This window comes from Pungitius pungitius, chromosome 16 (genome assembly GCF_949316345.1).
Source record: "Pungitius pungitius chromosome 16, fPunPun2.1, whole genome shotgun sequence".
Lineage (NCBI taxonomy): Eukaryota > Metazoa > Chordata > Actinopteri > Perciformes > Gasterosteidae > Pungitius > Pungitius pungitius.
In genome coordinates, this window is record NC_084915.1 from 9,025,260 (window position 1) to 9,039,851 (window position 14,592).

A 14,592-nucleotide genomic window follows, 5' to 3' on the forward strand; every position below is an offset into this window, starting at 1 on the left:
AGTAAGAGTGTGTGTGCGGTCGGTCAGTCCGATTGACGGGGTTTCAGTCATCAACTCTCTAGAAAAAAATGCTATTAATGAAGTGGCCCTGATATGCATGTGTGTTCCATTCCTGGATGGCTAACGGAGCCACTTCGTGACAGTTGCTGAGCATAGACCTCAACATTTTAATCTCCTCCTACACTCTGGCCGTTGGAAATTCTAGGACTCTTATTTGCATATGACTGTCATTTGAGCTTATAAAATGAGTGCATCTGTGAGGAGAGTGTGTGTCAGCATCATCTGGCCTCTGTTTACAAACCAAGTCTTGCCAACAGTAACTCGGCAACATTTTGAGGGTCTGTCTCCCGAAGCTCCCGGCGCCGCGCGTCGCCCCCTCCCTTCTCTGCACATACTGAGTTTCGCCCCTTCTCTGTCCCTGTGTCTGATCTGCAGGTTGAATGCGGTTTCCTCCAGCGCCGACACCATGAGCACCCTCTCGCCGACGGACTTTGACAGCTTGGAGATCCAGCAGCAGTACAATGACATCAACAACCGCTGGGACCTGGCAGCAGAGACCGACTGGGACAATGAGAACAGCTCCGCGCGCCTCTTCGAGCGCTCGCGCATCAAGGCCCTCGCAGGTACGCTACACCTTTGGTACCGTGCAGACGCTTGCAGGTGCTCTGCAGGTGTGTGACGATGACTAGCAAACATATGGTTCGGTTTGACTGCAGACGGCTGCAAACACTAACATTTTTAGTTTACTAACTGTGCAAAAGTTTGTCATTCTAATTAATCATACAATACATTTTAAACCCTTTTAAAAGTACACTTTAAACAAAGTTGTTGAAACATTCAGCAAAATCCAGAAATCATTTTTGACTGAAAATTCATATTTTGATATTGTTTGAGTGTTTTTGAATGCCTAGAGCTTTCAAATGCAAGTGTTTTCAGTCACTTCCTGACTTGACACTGTCAAGATTTAGTTGACAGCCCATTCGTGACCGGATATTCTTCTTTGAATATTGACCTTTTTTAAAACTGCCTTTTTATTCCATCGGGTTTTAACATGACAATCTTTGACAGATCATTTTTTGAAGGCTTTACAGATTACTAAATTTTTGTATTAAAGAAGCATCCACTGTGGAGGGAAAAAAGTGCATTTAAATGTCCACCCTAAACCTAACTGTTGAGATATGTGAGTATTAACATAACAGGATTTAAGCTAAACACGACACATAAAACACCACTTTTGACCGTGCGTTTAGTCCTCTCCAGGAGAACCTGTGGTTGTAATCTCTGTGGTTAACATCCCCTTTTCAATAATATAATCATTGGAGACAACATTGCCCTATAATAAGGCCATTATGACAAATGCTTTTTAGTTAACATATTTAAATGTGCAAGAGTTTGAGAAATAGTAAAAATGTAGACAAAATTACAGACCAATGGTTATTTGCACCTATATATATATTAAGGCTCTGTAGACTAAACTACCAGCTTTATCCTTTTCGGTCCCAAAAGACAATTCTCTCTTTATAGGGCGAGACCAAAATACCTCCCAAATGAGGACAAAGTCAGGCAGCTGTATAGTCATTTCACCACAGAGCAATAAGCAGGGATGGAGGGAGGTAGTGAGGCTAGTCTTTAGGGCTGCTAAAATATATGTCCCATCCACATAGCAACACTTGACGATTAAATGTTCATAATGTTAGCCAGGTCTCTCAAGCTGAGATAATTTTCAGAAAGAGCCATTACACGACTATGCAGTGTTCCTGGATGACGATGTGCTCCAACGTTCTGCACCAGAATGCATGCCGTGCCCAAACAGTAGTCCTCCTAGAATGAACGAGAAGGCTGCATTTCTTTTTTTATTCAGTCTGTGTAGATGGAAGCTTTACTCCCCACTTTACCCGCCAACCTTGAGACTCTTGACATACTTCCAAGTTGTGCAAGCGCATGTATGTTTGCCATACAAACTCCTGTTGGAGGTTTCACGTTATGTAACCCAGGTAAACATTCTGATGGCTCTATTAGCTGTTGTAGCATGTGCAGTGCCTGAGTGAGTGTGTCTGTGTGTGTGTGCACCCAGTACCTTCCTGGTTTCACATTCTAGTGATGAAGTAACTGTTCCTAATATTCAAAAAATGATGCAGTATCCTGGAGAACCCAGCAGAGGGGAGTAACTGGCAGGCGCGCACACACACACACATACACACACCCCCGCACCTTCAAAAACCACATGCTTGAATGACTAGAGCACCGCTGTAGTCAAAGTACTTCTAAAAGATAAACCTCATTTCACTTACAAATACCAACCGACACATTTCCTAAACGAAACCAACTTTGGGTGTTGCCCTTATTGTGTTGTCTGGTTGCAAATGCATTGAATTACATTTCACGATGGACTGTATCTCGCTGCCATGTAATTATGGTAAGCAACAGAGAGCTGTAATACTCTTATACAAGTGTGACTGTGTGTATTTTTGTGTTAACGGCTCCTATACAAGTGTGGGCTTGATGTGCACATTTTTTGACATGCCGTAGCAGCTACCCCCCCCCCCACACCTCCCCGCATAGCTCCTGCCCACCTTTTTACATGTCAGCCACAAATGTCAAGACGTTCAGCATTCAGTCACAGCCTTCTTCAGTCAACCGTATTCGCTTTTTTAACAAGTCACGGCCCCATTTCCTCATCACCGTCCCATCTGTTGGAATCATTTTTATTACCAGGCACGGTAGAGAACCACGCCTTTGTTAAGATTATTGTACTTTGCATTGAAAACCACGTATCTACTTTCCTAATCGATGTGAGCAAATGTTGCAAATTTTCTGTTTAAGCTCAAGGACCCTTTGACACTGTTACTCTGAGAGCTTGGGACAGAAGCGCCATCCACAGCCCACTTTACCCACTGAGCCGCCCGTGGCATCCATATGCTTTTTGTTAACACGACAGGAACTGTTCTCTCAACGGCCTCTCTTTGATGTTTGGGTGCCGAATAGTAGGGAATTTTATTTTACCCTGTGGGTAAAAATTTAATAAAAACAAATAAAAATGTATACCTCATGTCTTCTCAAAATATACAAAAACACTGCAGGCTAGTTTTTTCTTTTTTAAAACTTTTTCCACCAACTTTCCCCACTTAGCTCTTTTAAAGAACACCGGCACAAAGTATGTAGTCATCTCAACGCATTACCAAGTTACTAGAAGAAGTGAGTAACCAAGTCTCAATTCGGTCAAAAAGGAAGCGAAAGGAAATGTGGATCACCGAAGAGAAATCAACCCTACTTGTTCTGGCGGGTTGGATGGATGGGGGGGGGGGGTTGGTGCGGGAATTCCCTCCTCAGATGAGATATTTACTCCCAGTGTTTGTTCTGCCCCTCCCCAGGTCCCTCAAAGGGGCTGTGCTGTATGATGGAAAAGAAATTGCATGCTCAGCAGTGGATCTCTCCTTTCGCCCTCTGGCCATGCTTACTCCTCCGCAGCTTCTGTCTTTTTCTCTTTCTCAGCTGTGTTCATTTACCACACCAGACCACCATTGATTATCATTAAGTCCAGTTTGCTCAATGCAGGAGTTTCTCCCACATTTCCCTTTTGGCAGATTGCCCCGCATTTTGTTTTCATATTTCACGTTCAGAAAATAACTGTTAATCCTCTCTGAAATGTTTATTTATTAGTATGTCTAGATGACAGATGAGTTTTAAAGGGAGGAAACCGCCTAAAAAATGTATGTTAAGAGCCATGTGCCAGACACACAAATCTGCCTTTCATGTTAATTAGGCTTGGGATGTGTGATATATGCCCAATGGGATCCTTAATGGCCATTACCAGTTTACCAGCTCTCCGCTCTTCGTCTCTCGCTGCATGTGACCACTGCACAGCTTCTGTTCCCCCAAAAGGAAGCGCGTCTTTCTTTTGGATCTCATTAGTCCAGTCCCCCTCCATAAACACTGAGTCGCAGAAGCCCGGAGCATTTGGTCCTCTAATGAGACCCATCCAGATGCTCCCTGCTCATCAGGACAAGCGCAGATTAAAAAAAAAACAGCCAGCTTTTTCACCACGGCCCCCCCCCCGACCAGAACGCCATCCCCTCGTAAGAAGGGTTGTGACCTTTAGTGCTCACTGTGTTTACAGTCTTGTCTAACTTTTAAACACACACATATTTAGTACCCAGTAACTTTGAGCTTTTGCATTTTTTGCGGGCGATAGCAGCTCTGCAAGATAGCATAAGCCTTTCCCTTCAATAAGTTATTCAAGTTTCAAAATATGACCGTTTTATCTTAATGTTTCGTTCAAGCTAACCGCTCAGTGTGGATACGCAGATACATTTTTATTGTCTGTGTTGTGTTAATGCAGCATGGACACAGAAGTCCACATATGATTAAAATGCATATAATCTGTGCTAAAAAAAACCTGTAGTGTCTGTTCTTTTACCACTGTTTATAGCAGTAAAAAATAATTCTTATAATTCCATATCCATTTTCTTCCCATGTTTGCATGCAAACACTCATTTAATCTGGCTGCGAAACCCCCCCCAACCGTATTTAACGATCATTAAGCCGACAGGAAACCTTTTTTCCATATCTTAACATAGTCCCGATTGTCACTCACCTGATCAAACATAGAATGTGTCAATGCTCTGTGGTTCTATAATTATTTCAGACGGGTAATGACTCACTTCCACCCCCACGCCTGCCTAACCATCTGCCTGACAAACAGACGCACGAGTTCATCATTTCAAATCTTGTTCAGGCAGGAAGGAGCTTGTTGTGCTGCTGATACATTCTCAACAACTTCCTTCCTGTCTTAACGCCTTATCACAGGGCAGACCACGTGACCAGGAAAAGGAAGATCAAATCTTGTCTTAGCGTGTGATAGAAATAATACCACACAGCGAGAGGCGGCCGGATAAGAGAATGCAATCTGATCAGGACTTTTGTGATGTACCTTCTTGGGAGGCCACACGCCTCTGCTCCCTGGCATTAAGGGGGCAGTTGCGTAATCTGCCTCAAGCCACACTGAGCATGGAACTTTTAATGGTTTAGTGCACCTCCATAGCTCCTCCCTCCCCTCATCTCTTCAAGGCGTTCTCCCTGTGTGCTCCTCCCTCAAACACACCTTATGCAAATGTCCCAATTTTCAGACCGCACAGCCGGCTTTGTTTACACAGCAATCCGACCGCGGCCGGTTACTGCTGTGCTCTGCCGTTTGGAGGGAAGGAAAAGACAGCCTTTAACGTCAAGGGAAGGCAACTACAAGAAAAAAGTGTTCACTTTGCTCAAAGGCCACGAGCGTGGTGAAATTCTTCACAAGAGGAGGTGCAACAAGAGAACATTTTGTTCTTCAGCTTGGTTTGAAATCAATTTTTTGAAAGAACCCTCCACCGTTGCACTGCTGTGTTTTCATTGGACAAGGTGGTACCTACAGTAGAAGGGGGGGAAAGAACAGGCGGCAACATTTTCAGCTCGTGTTGTGCCTGACGGCGCCACAGCTTCGAGGGAATCTATAAGAGGAGGACAAATCAAGGCATTTTGGATATACCAAGCATTTATCTTCTGGAAAGGAATCGATACATTCGGAGTGGGAGAGGTTGCCTCTCTTGTGCTATGTGGGAGGACTCCCATTCACTCTGTATCTGAGAGGGATATTAGGAGAGAGATCCAGAACAAAAAAGGCCATGGAACTGGACCACAGGGACAGAGAACCTTGCTTGTCCCCAGCAGCATTTGTTAATCAAGTGCAATATTCTAACATCCTAGAAGGAAGGTTTAAACAGCTGCAAGGTAAGAGACCTACTGACCTGTTGAGAGGGTAAAAAGGAAACTCAATCTCTTTAGGGAATTTTTAATAAACTTTTTTTTATGGGAGGATTTGTTGGCTAAGCAAATTTATTTGAATGAGTTTTATCGTCATTTACTGAAGTTCTTTATGGTTTGGCCTATGGAAACGGTTGATTGATAGATAAGACCTTGCCGGAGTGACAGTTACTCTTTTCATATATATCTGGTTGTGTGTTGAAAAGGTAAAGTATAAGTATATTAGGTAGTCCGGCACCAGGTGCTATGGATTAGTCCCTATTTGTAGCTTAGCATTGTTGTGCTATCTCTCTGTGAAAAGTTAAAGAGACTCCTCTCACTTCGGTTCAGTTTTGAGTGCTCAACCTGGAGAGAAGCTGTTGGAGCCGAGCAGACACACAGTAAGGCTTCAGCTCAGCTCTAAAGCAGGCAGGCTGGCACCTGATCACTGGGCCACCTGTCCTTTCTTATCTGCTTACAATGCACAGCACTGTCTCTGGCTCAGGTCCGTGAGTTCCTGCAAAACCAAATCAGAGGCCAGTTCCTGTGACAAGAAAAGAACGTAAAGAACGATGTGTTAATGAAAGCTTGAAAAAAAAGAAAAAGTCTAAATGTTGCTTTTGTGTTTGGTGTGCTGGATCCCTGTGTGCACCTGTTGGAATACACATGCATATGACCAGGTGGCATGTTCCTGTGAGCTTTAGACCTCGTTGTCGTAGGCCAAAAGATAAAGTATTTGCAGTAGCTGAGTATGTGCGAGCAATTATGTAGTCAGTGGTGTGCATGAAGATCACAGGGTTTTGCTAGTTTCCTGTCCCTCCCTGGTTCCTTCACAGTGTGCATTTGAGGGGCAAAGCTTTTCTGCATGTTATTCTTGTGGCAGACCAACAATACATTAAGCAATTATCTGGATTGCCACGAGGAAGAGGTTGCTGAAAGAAAGTCTGTATATATTCGCCCCCACACTGACGCTGGTCTTGGGTGAAAGCGTTTTTACTTCATTAACAATGTGAAACGTGCAACATTGCCAGAGTCAACTTTGCACACAGAAGTACATGACTGTATACCCTTTTCAACTCGTTGAGCAAGAAAGCCTAAACTCCTGATGTCATTTTGGGGGTCAGAGGTCAGTAACTAATTTTACGCTGACAGGATATATTCACACTTCCCTCCAACAGGAATATTGTGACCACCATAAACTTTACTCATGAATTCATGTTTAGGAAAATGAAGATGTAAGATGTGGCTATGCTTTCTGATGTTCACCTCTGCGTATGGATATGTTCTTGATGAGTTGTCTGTAAACAAACCCATTTGGCAACACCCACTTGTATTACCAGTCTGACTACCCTTGAGGCTCATTCCTTTTGTCACTCCTTCCCTCGCTGTTTCAGACCATGACGTGTGCTGATAAAATAGCGTGAACGCATACACAAAGAAAGCATTCCTTAATGGTGTCAAATGCAGACCGTTCATTATCTTTGCAGCCATTTGAAATATTTGTCACCGTCTTATGTACAGTTCATGGAAAGTGTGTTCTCCTACTTTTTTGACATTGGATCTTTAACCATACAGGCATCCCAATGGAGAATAATAATAATAATAATAATAATAATAATATATTTTCAGTCTGTTGTGTAATGAAATGGTCTTTATTGACAGATGGAGGGGTCAACACATTTTTTTTTCTTTTACCCCTAACCCATAAAATGATTCACGTCCATTTAAGAAAATAAAGCCCCAGTTGGAACCCTAATATCTTCTAGTTGCCCAGATGACCCCATGCACAATATGTTATGCAATCGTATGGTTCCTCTTGTCAGAAGTGCAATAGATGCGCAAGTCTATGTGGGTCTATGTTTCCTAACGCTTCCAGATATTGATTTTGGCGCCCAGAACTTGTCGCTTTGATTTGATGTTGCAGTTCATAGATGAAGTGTATTTTGTCAGACCCTGGGGTCATTGTCCTGCTTTATCTACTGCGAGGTATGCTGCTGTGGACTTGAGTTTGGACTGTCACTCAACAGGCCTTACCAGTTTGGCTCTGTACAAATACAGAGTACTTTGTTTGATTTTTGCCTTCAAGGTAAAACGTACACAACGAACCAAGAAATATGAAAAGTTATCCAAACTAAATCTGTAGCCCCGATGTTTTTTGTACTGAATTGATTCATTTTTCAAAAATCTGTAGTCTTTATTTAATTTTTTTATCCGTCTGGTCAAATCCCAACAAAGTGACCGGGACATCTTTCCCTCTTTCTTCGTGAAAGCCTAGCTACCGAGCTCAAGTATCTCTGTTCTTATATACTTCAATTTGAGAAACTGCATTTTTGAAAGAGCTCAATGTCGAGTTTTAGGTCAAGTTTCAAGTCTCGTGGCACACCATGAATTGACTGTTGTAATTGAATATTTCGAACGCTCTGCTGGCCTCCCGCTGTAACCCAGAGTCACATTACCGTGGTGCGGTTTCCCCCCACGCACACACAAAATGCCCTCTTGTGTTTGTACAGTTTGCCACAATATTGACCGTTGCCTACTTGGAAGGGTTAACACAAAAGTGCTGCTTTGGATGCTTCAGGACAATGATTGTCTTTTCACGCCCTAATGTTTCCAGATGTTGTGGCTAAGAGGGGCCTGTTTCTGTCTCCTTTCTCATGTGATTGGCCTTGGCAGGTCTCCCCCCCCCACCCCCCCTCCTCTACTATCAGCCCCATTATGAAACGCAGCTGCAGATGGCCCTGAGGGGCATGACCTGAAGGGCATGTTGAGTTCCTCTAGTGCCGTCAGAAAGGGACAGAGGATGGGATGGAAGATTTGAGCTTCTTGACCCTTTTAAGTTTTTGGCATTGTAAGACGCCAACCTGTTGAAAAAGAAAAAACCCCATTGTCTTTCTATACCTGTGACCACAAACTGTTGAATGTGTAAAAATAACTCGTGCCACATCTGGCAATGTGGCAGTTTTACCACAGCCCCACTAAGTCTTAAGCAATGCAAGGGCAGTTCTGCTTTTACGAGAAGAGGAACGCCAAGGCTTGTGCATCTACACGTGCCATGTTTTGCAAGTTGCGTGTTACAAATAAAAGTTCTGACGATATGCAGGGATGCCTCCCTCAACGCTGTACACATGCAACACAGAGGGTAGATTTTCAAATACCTGTGGAAATATATAAAGTAAGAGTGCAATAACGTGCATTCTGGAATCTTAAACCGCATAACATTAGGAAGTCATGGTTGGATTTTCTTCATTTAAGGAAGACTACAAACATTGGTGTATTTGTTTTTTTTGCAACCTTGACTCTGTGAATTAAGGTTGAACTTGGGTTTACGGTTAAACCAGTTTAATTGTTCTATTTACTTTTTCAATTGTATTCTTTTGTGTGCGGCATGTTTCCAGTAATCCAACAAATATGTGAGACGCCTGATCTTTTCAAGATATCCGATAGATTACATTGAGAGATACCAGGTTATGCCTGCATCCAGATTTACCAAAACAAACCAAAATGTTCCCACATACACACACGCACCAATCACATTGTTGGTTGCTGGGTCACACTTGTTTCACTCTATGTTCACAATTCATGTGAGCGCAGTCGGAATCTGTGCCTTTTCTTTCTGCCCTTTGGCACAGAACCAAAATCTTGTCTGTGAGGGAATGACGAGAGAAGGTCAAGGCAGATTTAGGTAGCCAGATTGATGGAAGCATTTTGCTCATTCTTTTAGCAAGCGGGGTCACCGAAGGCTTTCATTACGCAAGCTCAGGGTGGGAGAGGGACTAGTTGTCGAGAGGTGAAGAAGTCAAGGGCATTTCAACCCAGGTACAAAAACAAATGAGAGAAAAACATGTCCGCAGCACTTGGTGACTATCAGAGTGTACCTGCTGAAGCTCCTTTGAAAGCTTTGTGCGCGTTTCAGAAGGAAAATAACAAGTCCGTAATATTTGACAGTGAATGTGGTCATGGAAATAAAGTGGACAAAATATGCAGTGTGCATTTGTTGCTATTGTGTAAAGTGCTTACCATGGTAAGCTATTTATGGCTGGAGTCACTTTCCTCGTCCTCTGCGCCACTGGGAGCCACCGTGCAGCTTCATGCAACACAACGAAGGGATGGTGGGTTCACTGAGAAGACGGTGAGCAATGCAGGGAAACTTGAAAAGGCTCAGCCCCTCACACAGTCTGACAAGGAATCAATCGGTCAGCATAGGGATAAAAACTGTATGGGTTTTAAATGCTTTTTCAGGTTAAATATGGAGCAATCAAAACCAGACAACACAGTTGCATTTTTTCCACAGATCCATCAATTAATCCGAGTTTTTCCTCTAGATGTTTGTATTTTACTTCCAGCCGTTTTTCCTGTTTATTTCATCAGTTACGGTGGTTTATCCATTAATTGATTGTGATGTTTTTAGAAAAGCGTGAGGAAAAAAAGTCCCACGTAAAAATTTTCCCAGCAGTTAGGAGTTTTAGCAAAGCAGCACGTGTGTTTAGATCACAATACATGACTTGTTTCACAGCAAATATTAAAACATGACATCAATACAACAATACAGCTGATGAAAACTGTGTATCTTTTTAACATGCATTGTTTTTAGAGAGACGTGTGTTCAGCCTCTCGTTGCCTCCCCACGTTCAGTGGGCCGCAGCCAACGCCCGCAGTCTTGGTTTTGTCCCGATCTCCTCGGCCCCATTGATATAAATAGTGACAAGACTTTCATAAACTGCGTGTAGCGCAGGTAGCTGTAATGTGATAATGCTTTCCTGTATAGATATGCTAGCATTGTCCCAGCGATTCATTGTGTTCTATTGCTCTCCATTTTATCACCCAATGTGATAGTAGCCTCCATGAGCCACACCGACAGGATTAAGTCTGGCGGCGTATGTTCTCCAGTTACCTGTAGATAATCATCGTTATCAACAACGGCAAAGTTTGTTAGGATTAAATAGAAAGCAACAACAAGCTAAATTCCAGTGTCTTCGATGGAAGAGCGGCTGGAGCACCGGCTGAGCCCGGGCCCCGCTCTGCTCCCCCGCCTTAAGGGATACCTAAAGCATATTTCAAGTGACTGGACATGCCCAAATATGCTTTTGGAACATGAGTGATGCCTATAACCACTAGTTCTGATCTGTCATTAGTAAACAACGGGGGAATCAGAAACTCTAAGCGCTTGTGTTCCTTCCTCACACACAAACTTAAGAAGTTCAGGCAAACTTCCAGGATATTTGCAGGGAGATGAGAATGCTCTCTTCTGTTAAATGTAAATGGGAAAATATTTTATTCTAGACCCATACTGTGAAAGGATCGATTTATGTGTAATGCAGTTAAAGCATTATTGTATTTTTTTATTGGTATTCAAATAAAGTAGCATGTTGGTTTTATCCCACCTTATGGTGGCATGTTGCATTTTTAGTGTGTGGAAAACTTGACTTAAAACTGTTAATATATTAAGTCTGATGTTAAACAGGCGTGAAAAATATTGCTTTGGGTATATTCTTGTCAAAAAAAAAGATTTAAGCAAGGCTTTGTAATACCAACTAGTAATTCATAGACTTGCTCTACAACGCTTACATTCTTCCACTATTCTTGTCTATTGTGTAACTCTGTAACAATGTTGCAGGCTCTGCAATTATTTTGCTTTGCGAGACATCTGACCGCCTACAGGAGGCACATAGTCTCTGTTTATTGTCTCGTCTTAGGCCAACTTGTTGAACACGGTTTCTGTTGAGTTAAAATGATAAACCATTGATGGGGATATGCAAACACAGTTGAGATATCCTCACCTGCGCTTACAACACAACCCATAAATCCCATCACATTGTTTGAGGAAACGGCTGCAGTGTTGGCCTTATCCACCGTAATGTCAACAGACGACAAGTTTGGGTTTTTAATGAGAATGTTTATCTGTCAATCTCGTATGGATGTTCAGTAGCCCTGTTATGAGCAGCAAAGCACTAGCGAGGTTGCAGCATATCTTCTTCAGGACCCCTGCCCGCTGCCTCATCCTCAGGGCTGGGTGCTGTCCCAACACGACCAAGTGTCAGGAGGAATGTAGGCTCCTCAACTAATGCCTCACCTGCCCCAGTAATCCCCCTCCTCTGGCTCGTTGAACAGCTTCAAATCGCAAAGTGGCCCTTTTTAATAATGAAATCTGTTCGCGTGGTGCGGGTGGGCGAGGGAAAAAGCAACAGAGCAGGTTTGGTGAGGCAGTTGACGGTTCAACGTTTTTTTTCTTCATTTTATCCCAAACAACCAGCGAAGGCTTGTACAGTATAGGACAGGCCCGAGGGCTAAAATGAGCTGTGCTATTTGACAGTGTGATGCCATAATGTTCTCTTGTTTGTCTTGTATGTTTTGAGCTTCGGTAAACCAGGATAAGCTCCCGTGCAGAACACGGAAGGTCGATAGCGGGGATAGCAGAGAAAGCACCTTCTGCCACAGCCTCAACCCTCCAAATCTGCCCGCAGACCATGACGGACAAACAACTTTTAACAGCTTGGTCTTTAGATTTTTTGATTTGTGTATACGTGTATTTTTGCACCCATTCTCCTCAATGCCGTTGGGTTTATCAGCTGTTGAACTCTTTGTCTGTAATGCAGGTGCCCTCTCCATTATTACCCAGCATTCCAGCAGGAAATGATAGAGGTAGCACAGCGTGAGACATCAGTAGGGGATACTTTACTTTTCGAAAACAATGCTTGTCCTTCCTTTGTAATCTGGTCTGATACGTTCAATTTAACAACCAGTGAATATAAAATGTAGATTTTTGCCACTATTCTACAGAAGAAGACACCCTAATAGACAGTTATAAGCATTTTTTCTACAGTATAAATGCAGTACTACATACCAGGAAGGGCGATCCACAGTGCTCTGGCTTTTTATCACTAAGCAAGTATAGCAACATATTTTTTAGTGATGTTTTTTGAAGATAGGCTTTCCTTTGGAGCCTTTTTGACAAGAAAAACATGATGTGAGGTGTGTTCAAATAATTTCCATTACTTTCAGTGCAAAAAAAATAATACTTTAATTCTTTCTTTTTTTTGTGTCATAAATGTTTTGTCAACCTGTGGATTTCTTTTGGCATGACTACATATGAGGACCTGGCCGCATCTGGTTTAAAGTCTCGCTCTAGTAGTGTTGCATTTGAACGTTACAGTAGTTTGTAGTTGCAACTTGCAAGCTTAGAATTCTGAATGAGATTGGCATTTTTATGTGGTTTATAGAAATGCAATGTGAATTTGTGCATTCTTGGAAACATACCAGCTCTTAATTCAGTAAAACAATAACTTTTATTTAGATATTGTAATAATGCTGACAAATATTCAAATCAAATGGGGAGATGGAGACTTTGTTTCTTGTACCTTTCCACCGCAAGACTGATTTCTTATGTTTTTAGAGACATGTTTGTCTTTTTCCATGATTTCTCTTTTCACACGGATGCATGTAGGTTTTATTTAGTTATCTCATTATCACAGAGCTGCTCCTCTGATCTATTTACCGTCTGTATGAGGGTGTTTGCTAGAATGACGCTCTCCAAGGCAGGAAGACCTTGTGCCCTAGAAATGAGGTCACCTTGTTAGGTGGCAAAGCAGGATTAGCTTCTTACTCCCTTGGTCCATATGTCTGAGCTGCTGCTACAGCTTAATTCATCGTGATTCTTTTTCTTTTAGTCCTGCGCCAGTTAAGAAACCGCATATGTCATTGTCTTCATGTGCAATTTTGCATCATCACTTCTCTCTCCCAAACCACATCATCAGGGTAATTAGCCATGCACACGAGAACCGAGAGCCAGTTCACTTTGGTGTGAGGAGTGACAACCTCCCACTAAGCTGTCAATACAGTGACCCTATAGAATTAATGGCATAGCTTATCTGTGAAATGAACTGCTCGGGACAAGGGCTTAAGAAGTTCGTATGATTTACCGTCCCCTGTGTGCTCTCAGGGCGGATCGAAGTAGTTTGTTGATGTTTGTTAGCAGCCAAATTTATTCTTTGTAAATATTCATTCTCCCTGACAGCATTGATGTTTATGCCAGTGGAATCTGAGTCAGGGGAGTTAATTGTATTCTTGTCGGTGTAAATCAGCTTCACTCCCCCCCCCTTTCTTTCTCCCCCGTGTTTTGTTCTTGCAGATGAGCGTGAAGCCGTACAGAAGAAGACCTTTACCAAATGGGTAAACTCTCACCTAGGCCGAGTCACCAGTCGCATTGGTGACTTGTACACCGACCTGCGCGATGGCCGCATGCTAATCCGCCTTCTGGAAGTGCTCTCTGGAGAACAGCTGGTCAGTATCACACAGGAACCACCCCGCTCTGTCCCTAACTCGACCCAGCTCCTGAACATGACCCCTCACCCTGCACCACAAGTCTGGAGGAGGGGGAAATCATGTCATCCATTTCTTATTTCTTGATATACTTATCCAGCTTCTGCTTGTTTTGCTTATTTTAAATTGCTGCTGCCCTTCTTTGTGTACTTAATAATTGTTAATAATTTCAATAAAGTTCTTTATTTTTTTTTCTGTGCTACCCTCAGCCAAAACCCACTAAGGGCCGCATGCGTATCCACTGCCTGGAGAATGTTGATAAAGCCCTGCAGTTTCTCAAGGAGCAAAAAGTCCATTTAGAAAACATGGGATCACATGACATTGTTGACGGGAATCACCGCCTCACCCTGGGTCTCATCTGGACCATCATCCTTCGCTTCCAGGTAACCCATAGAGTAGCGTTGAGGAGTGTTTGCCGCGCTGCTCAAGCGGGTTTGTTTTTAAGCCACCAGGTCTCTGCATGAAGCCAAGCCCATCCTTAAACTCACAGAATTAGTA

General features: G+C 42.9%; 1 protein-coding gene across 5 annotated transcripts in view; it reads left to right on the plus strand.

Annotated features, from left to right (window-relative positions):
• Nucleotides 1–14,592, plus strand: part of sptbn2 (spectrin, beta, non-erythrocytic 2) — a 41,488-nt gene that overhangs the window by 9,070 nt on the left and 17,826 nt on the right. For 3 of the 5 annotated variants that reach the window (XM_037468375.2, XM_062558177.1, XM_062558178.1), the window contains exons 2-4: nt 436–623; nt 13,904–14,055; nt 14,304–14,477. In XM_037468375.2, coding sequence (XP_037324272.1) covers nt 467–623; nt 13,904–14,055; nt 14,304–14,477 — 483 coding nt within the window. In that variant the 5' untranslated portion in view covers nt 436–466. Of the gene's footprint in view, nt 1–435; nt 624–5,171; nt 5,767–13,903; nt 14,056–14,303; nt 14,478–14,592 lie in introns of those variants that run through there. The other 2 variants (XM_037468378.2, XM_037468380.2) reach the window with 1 other exon arrangement.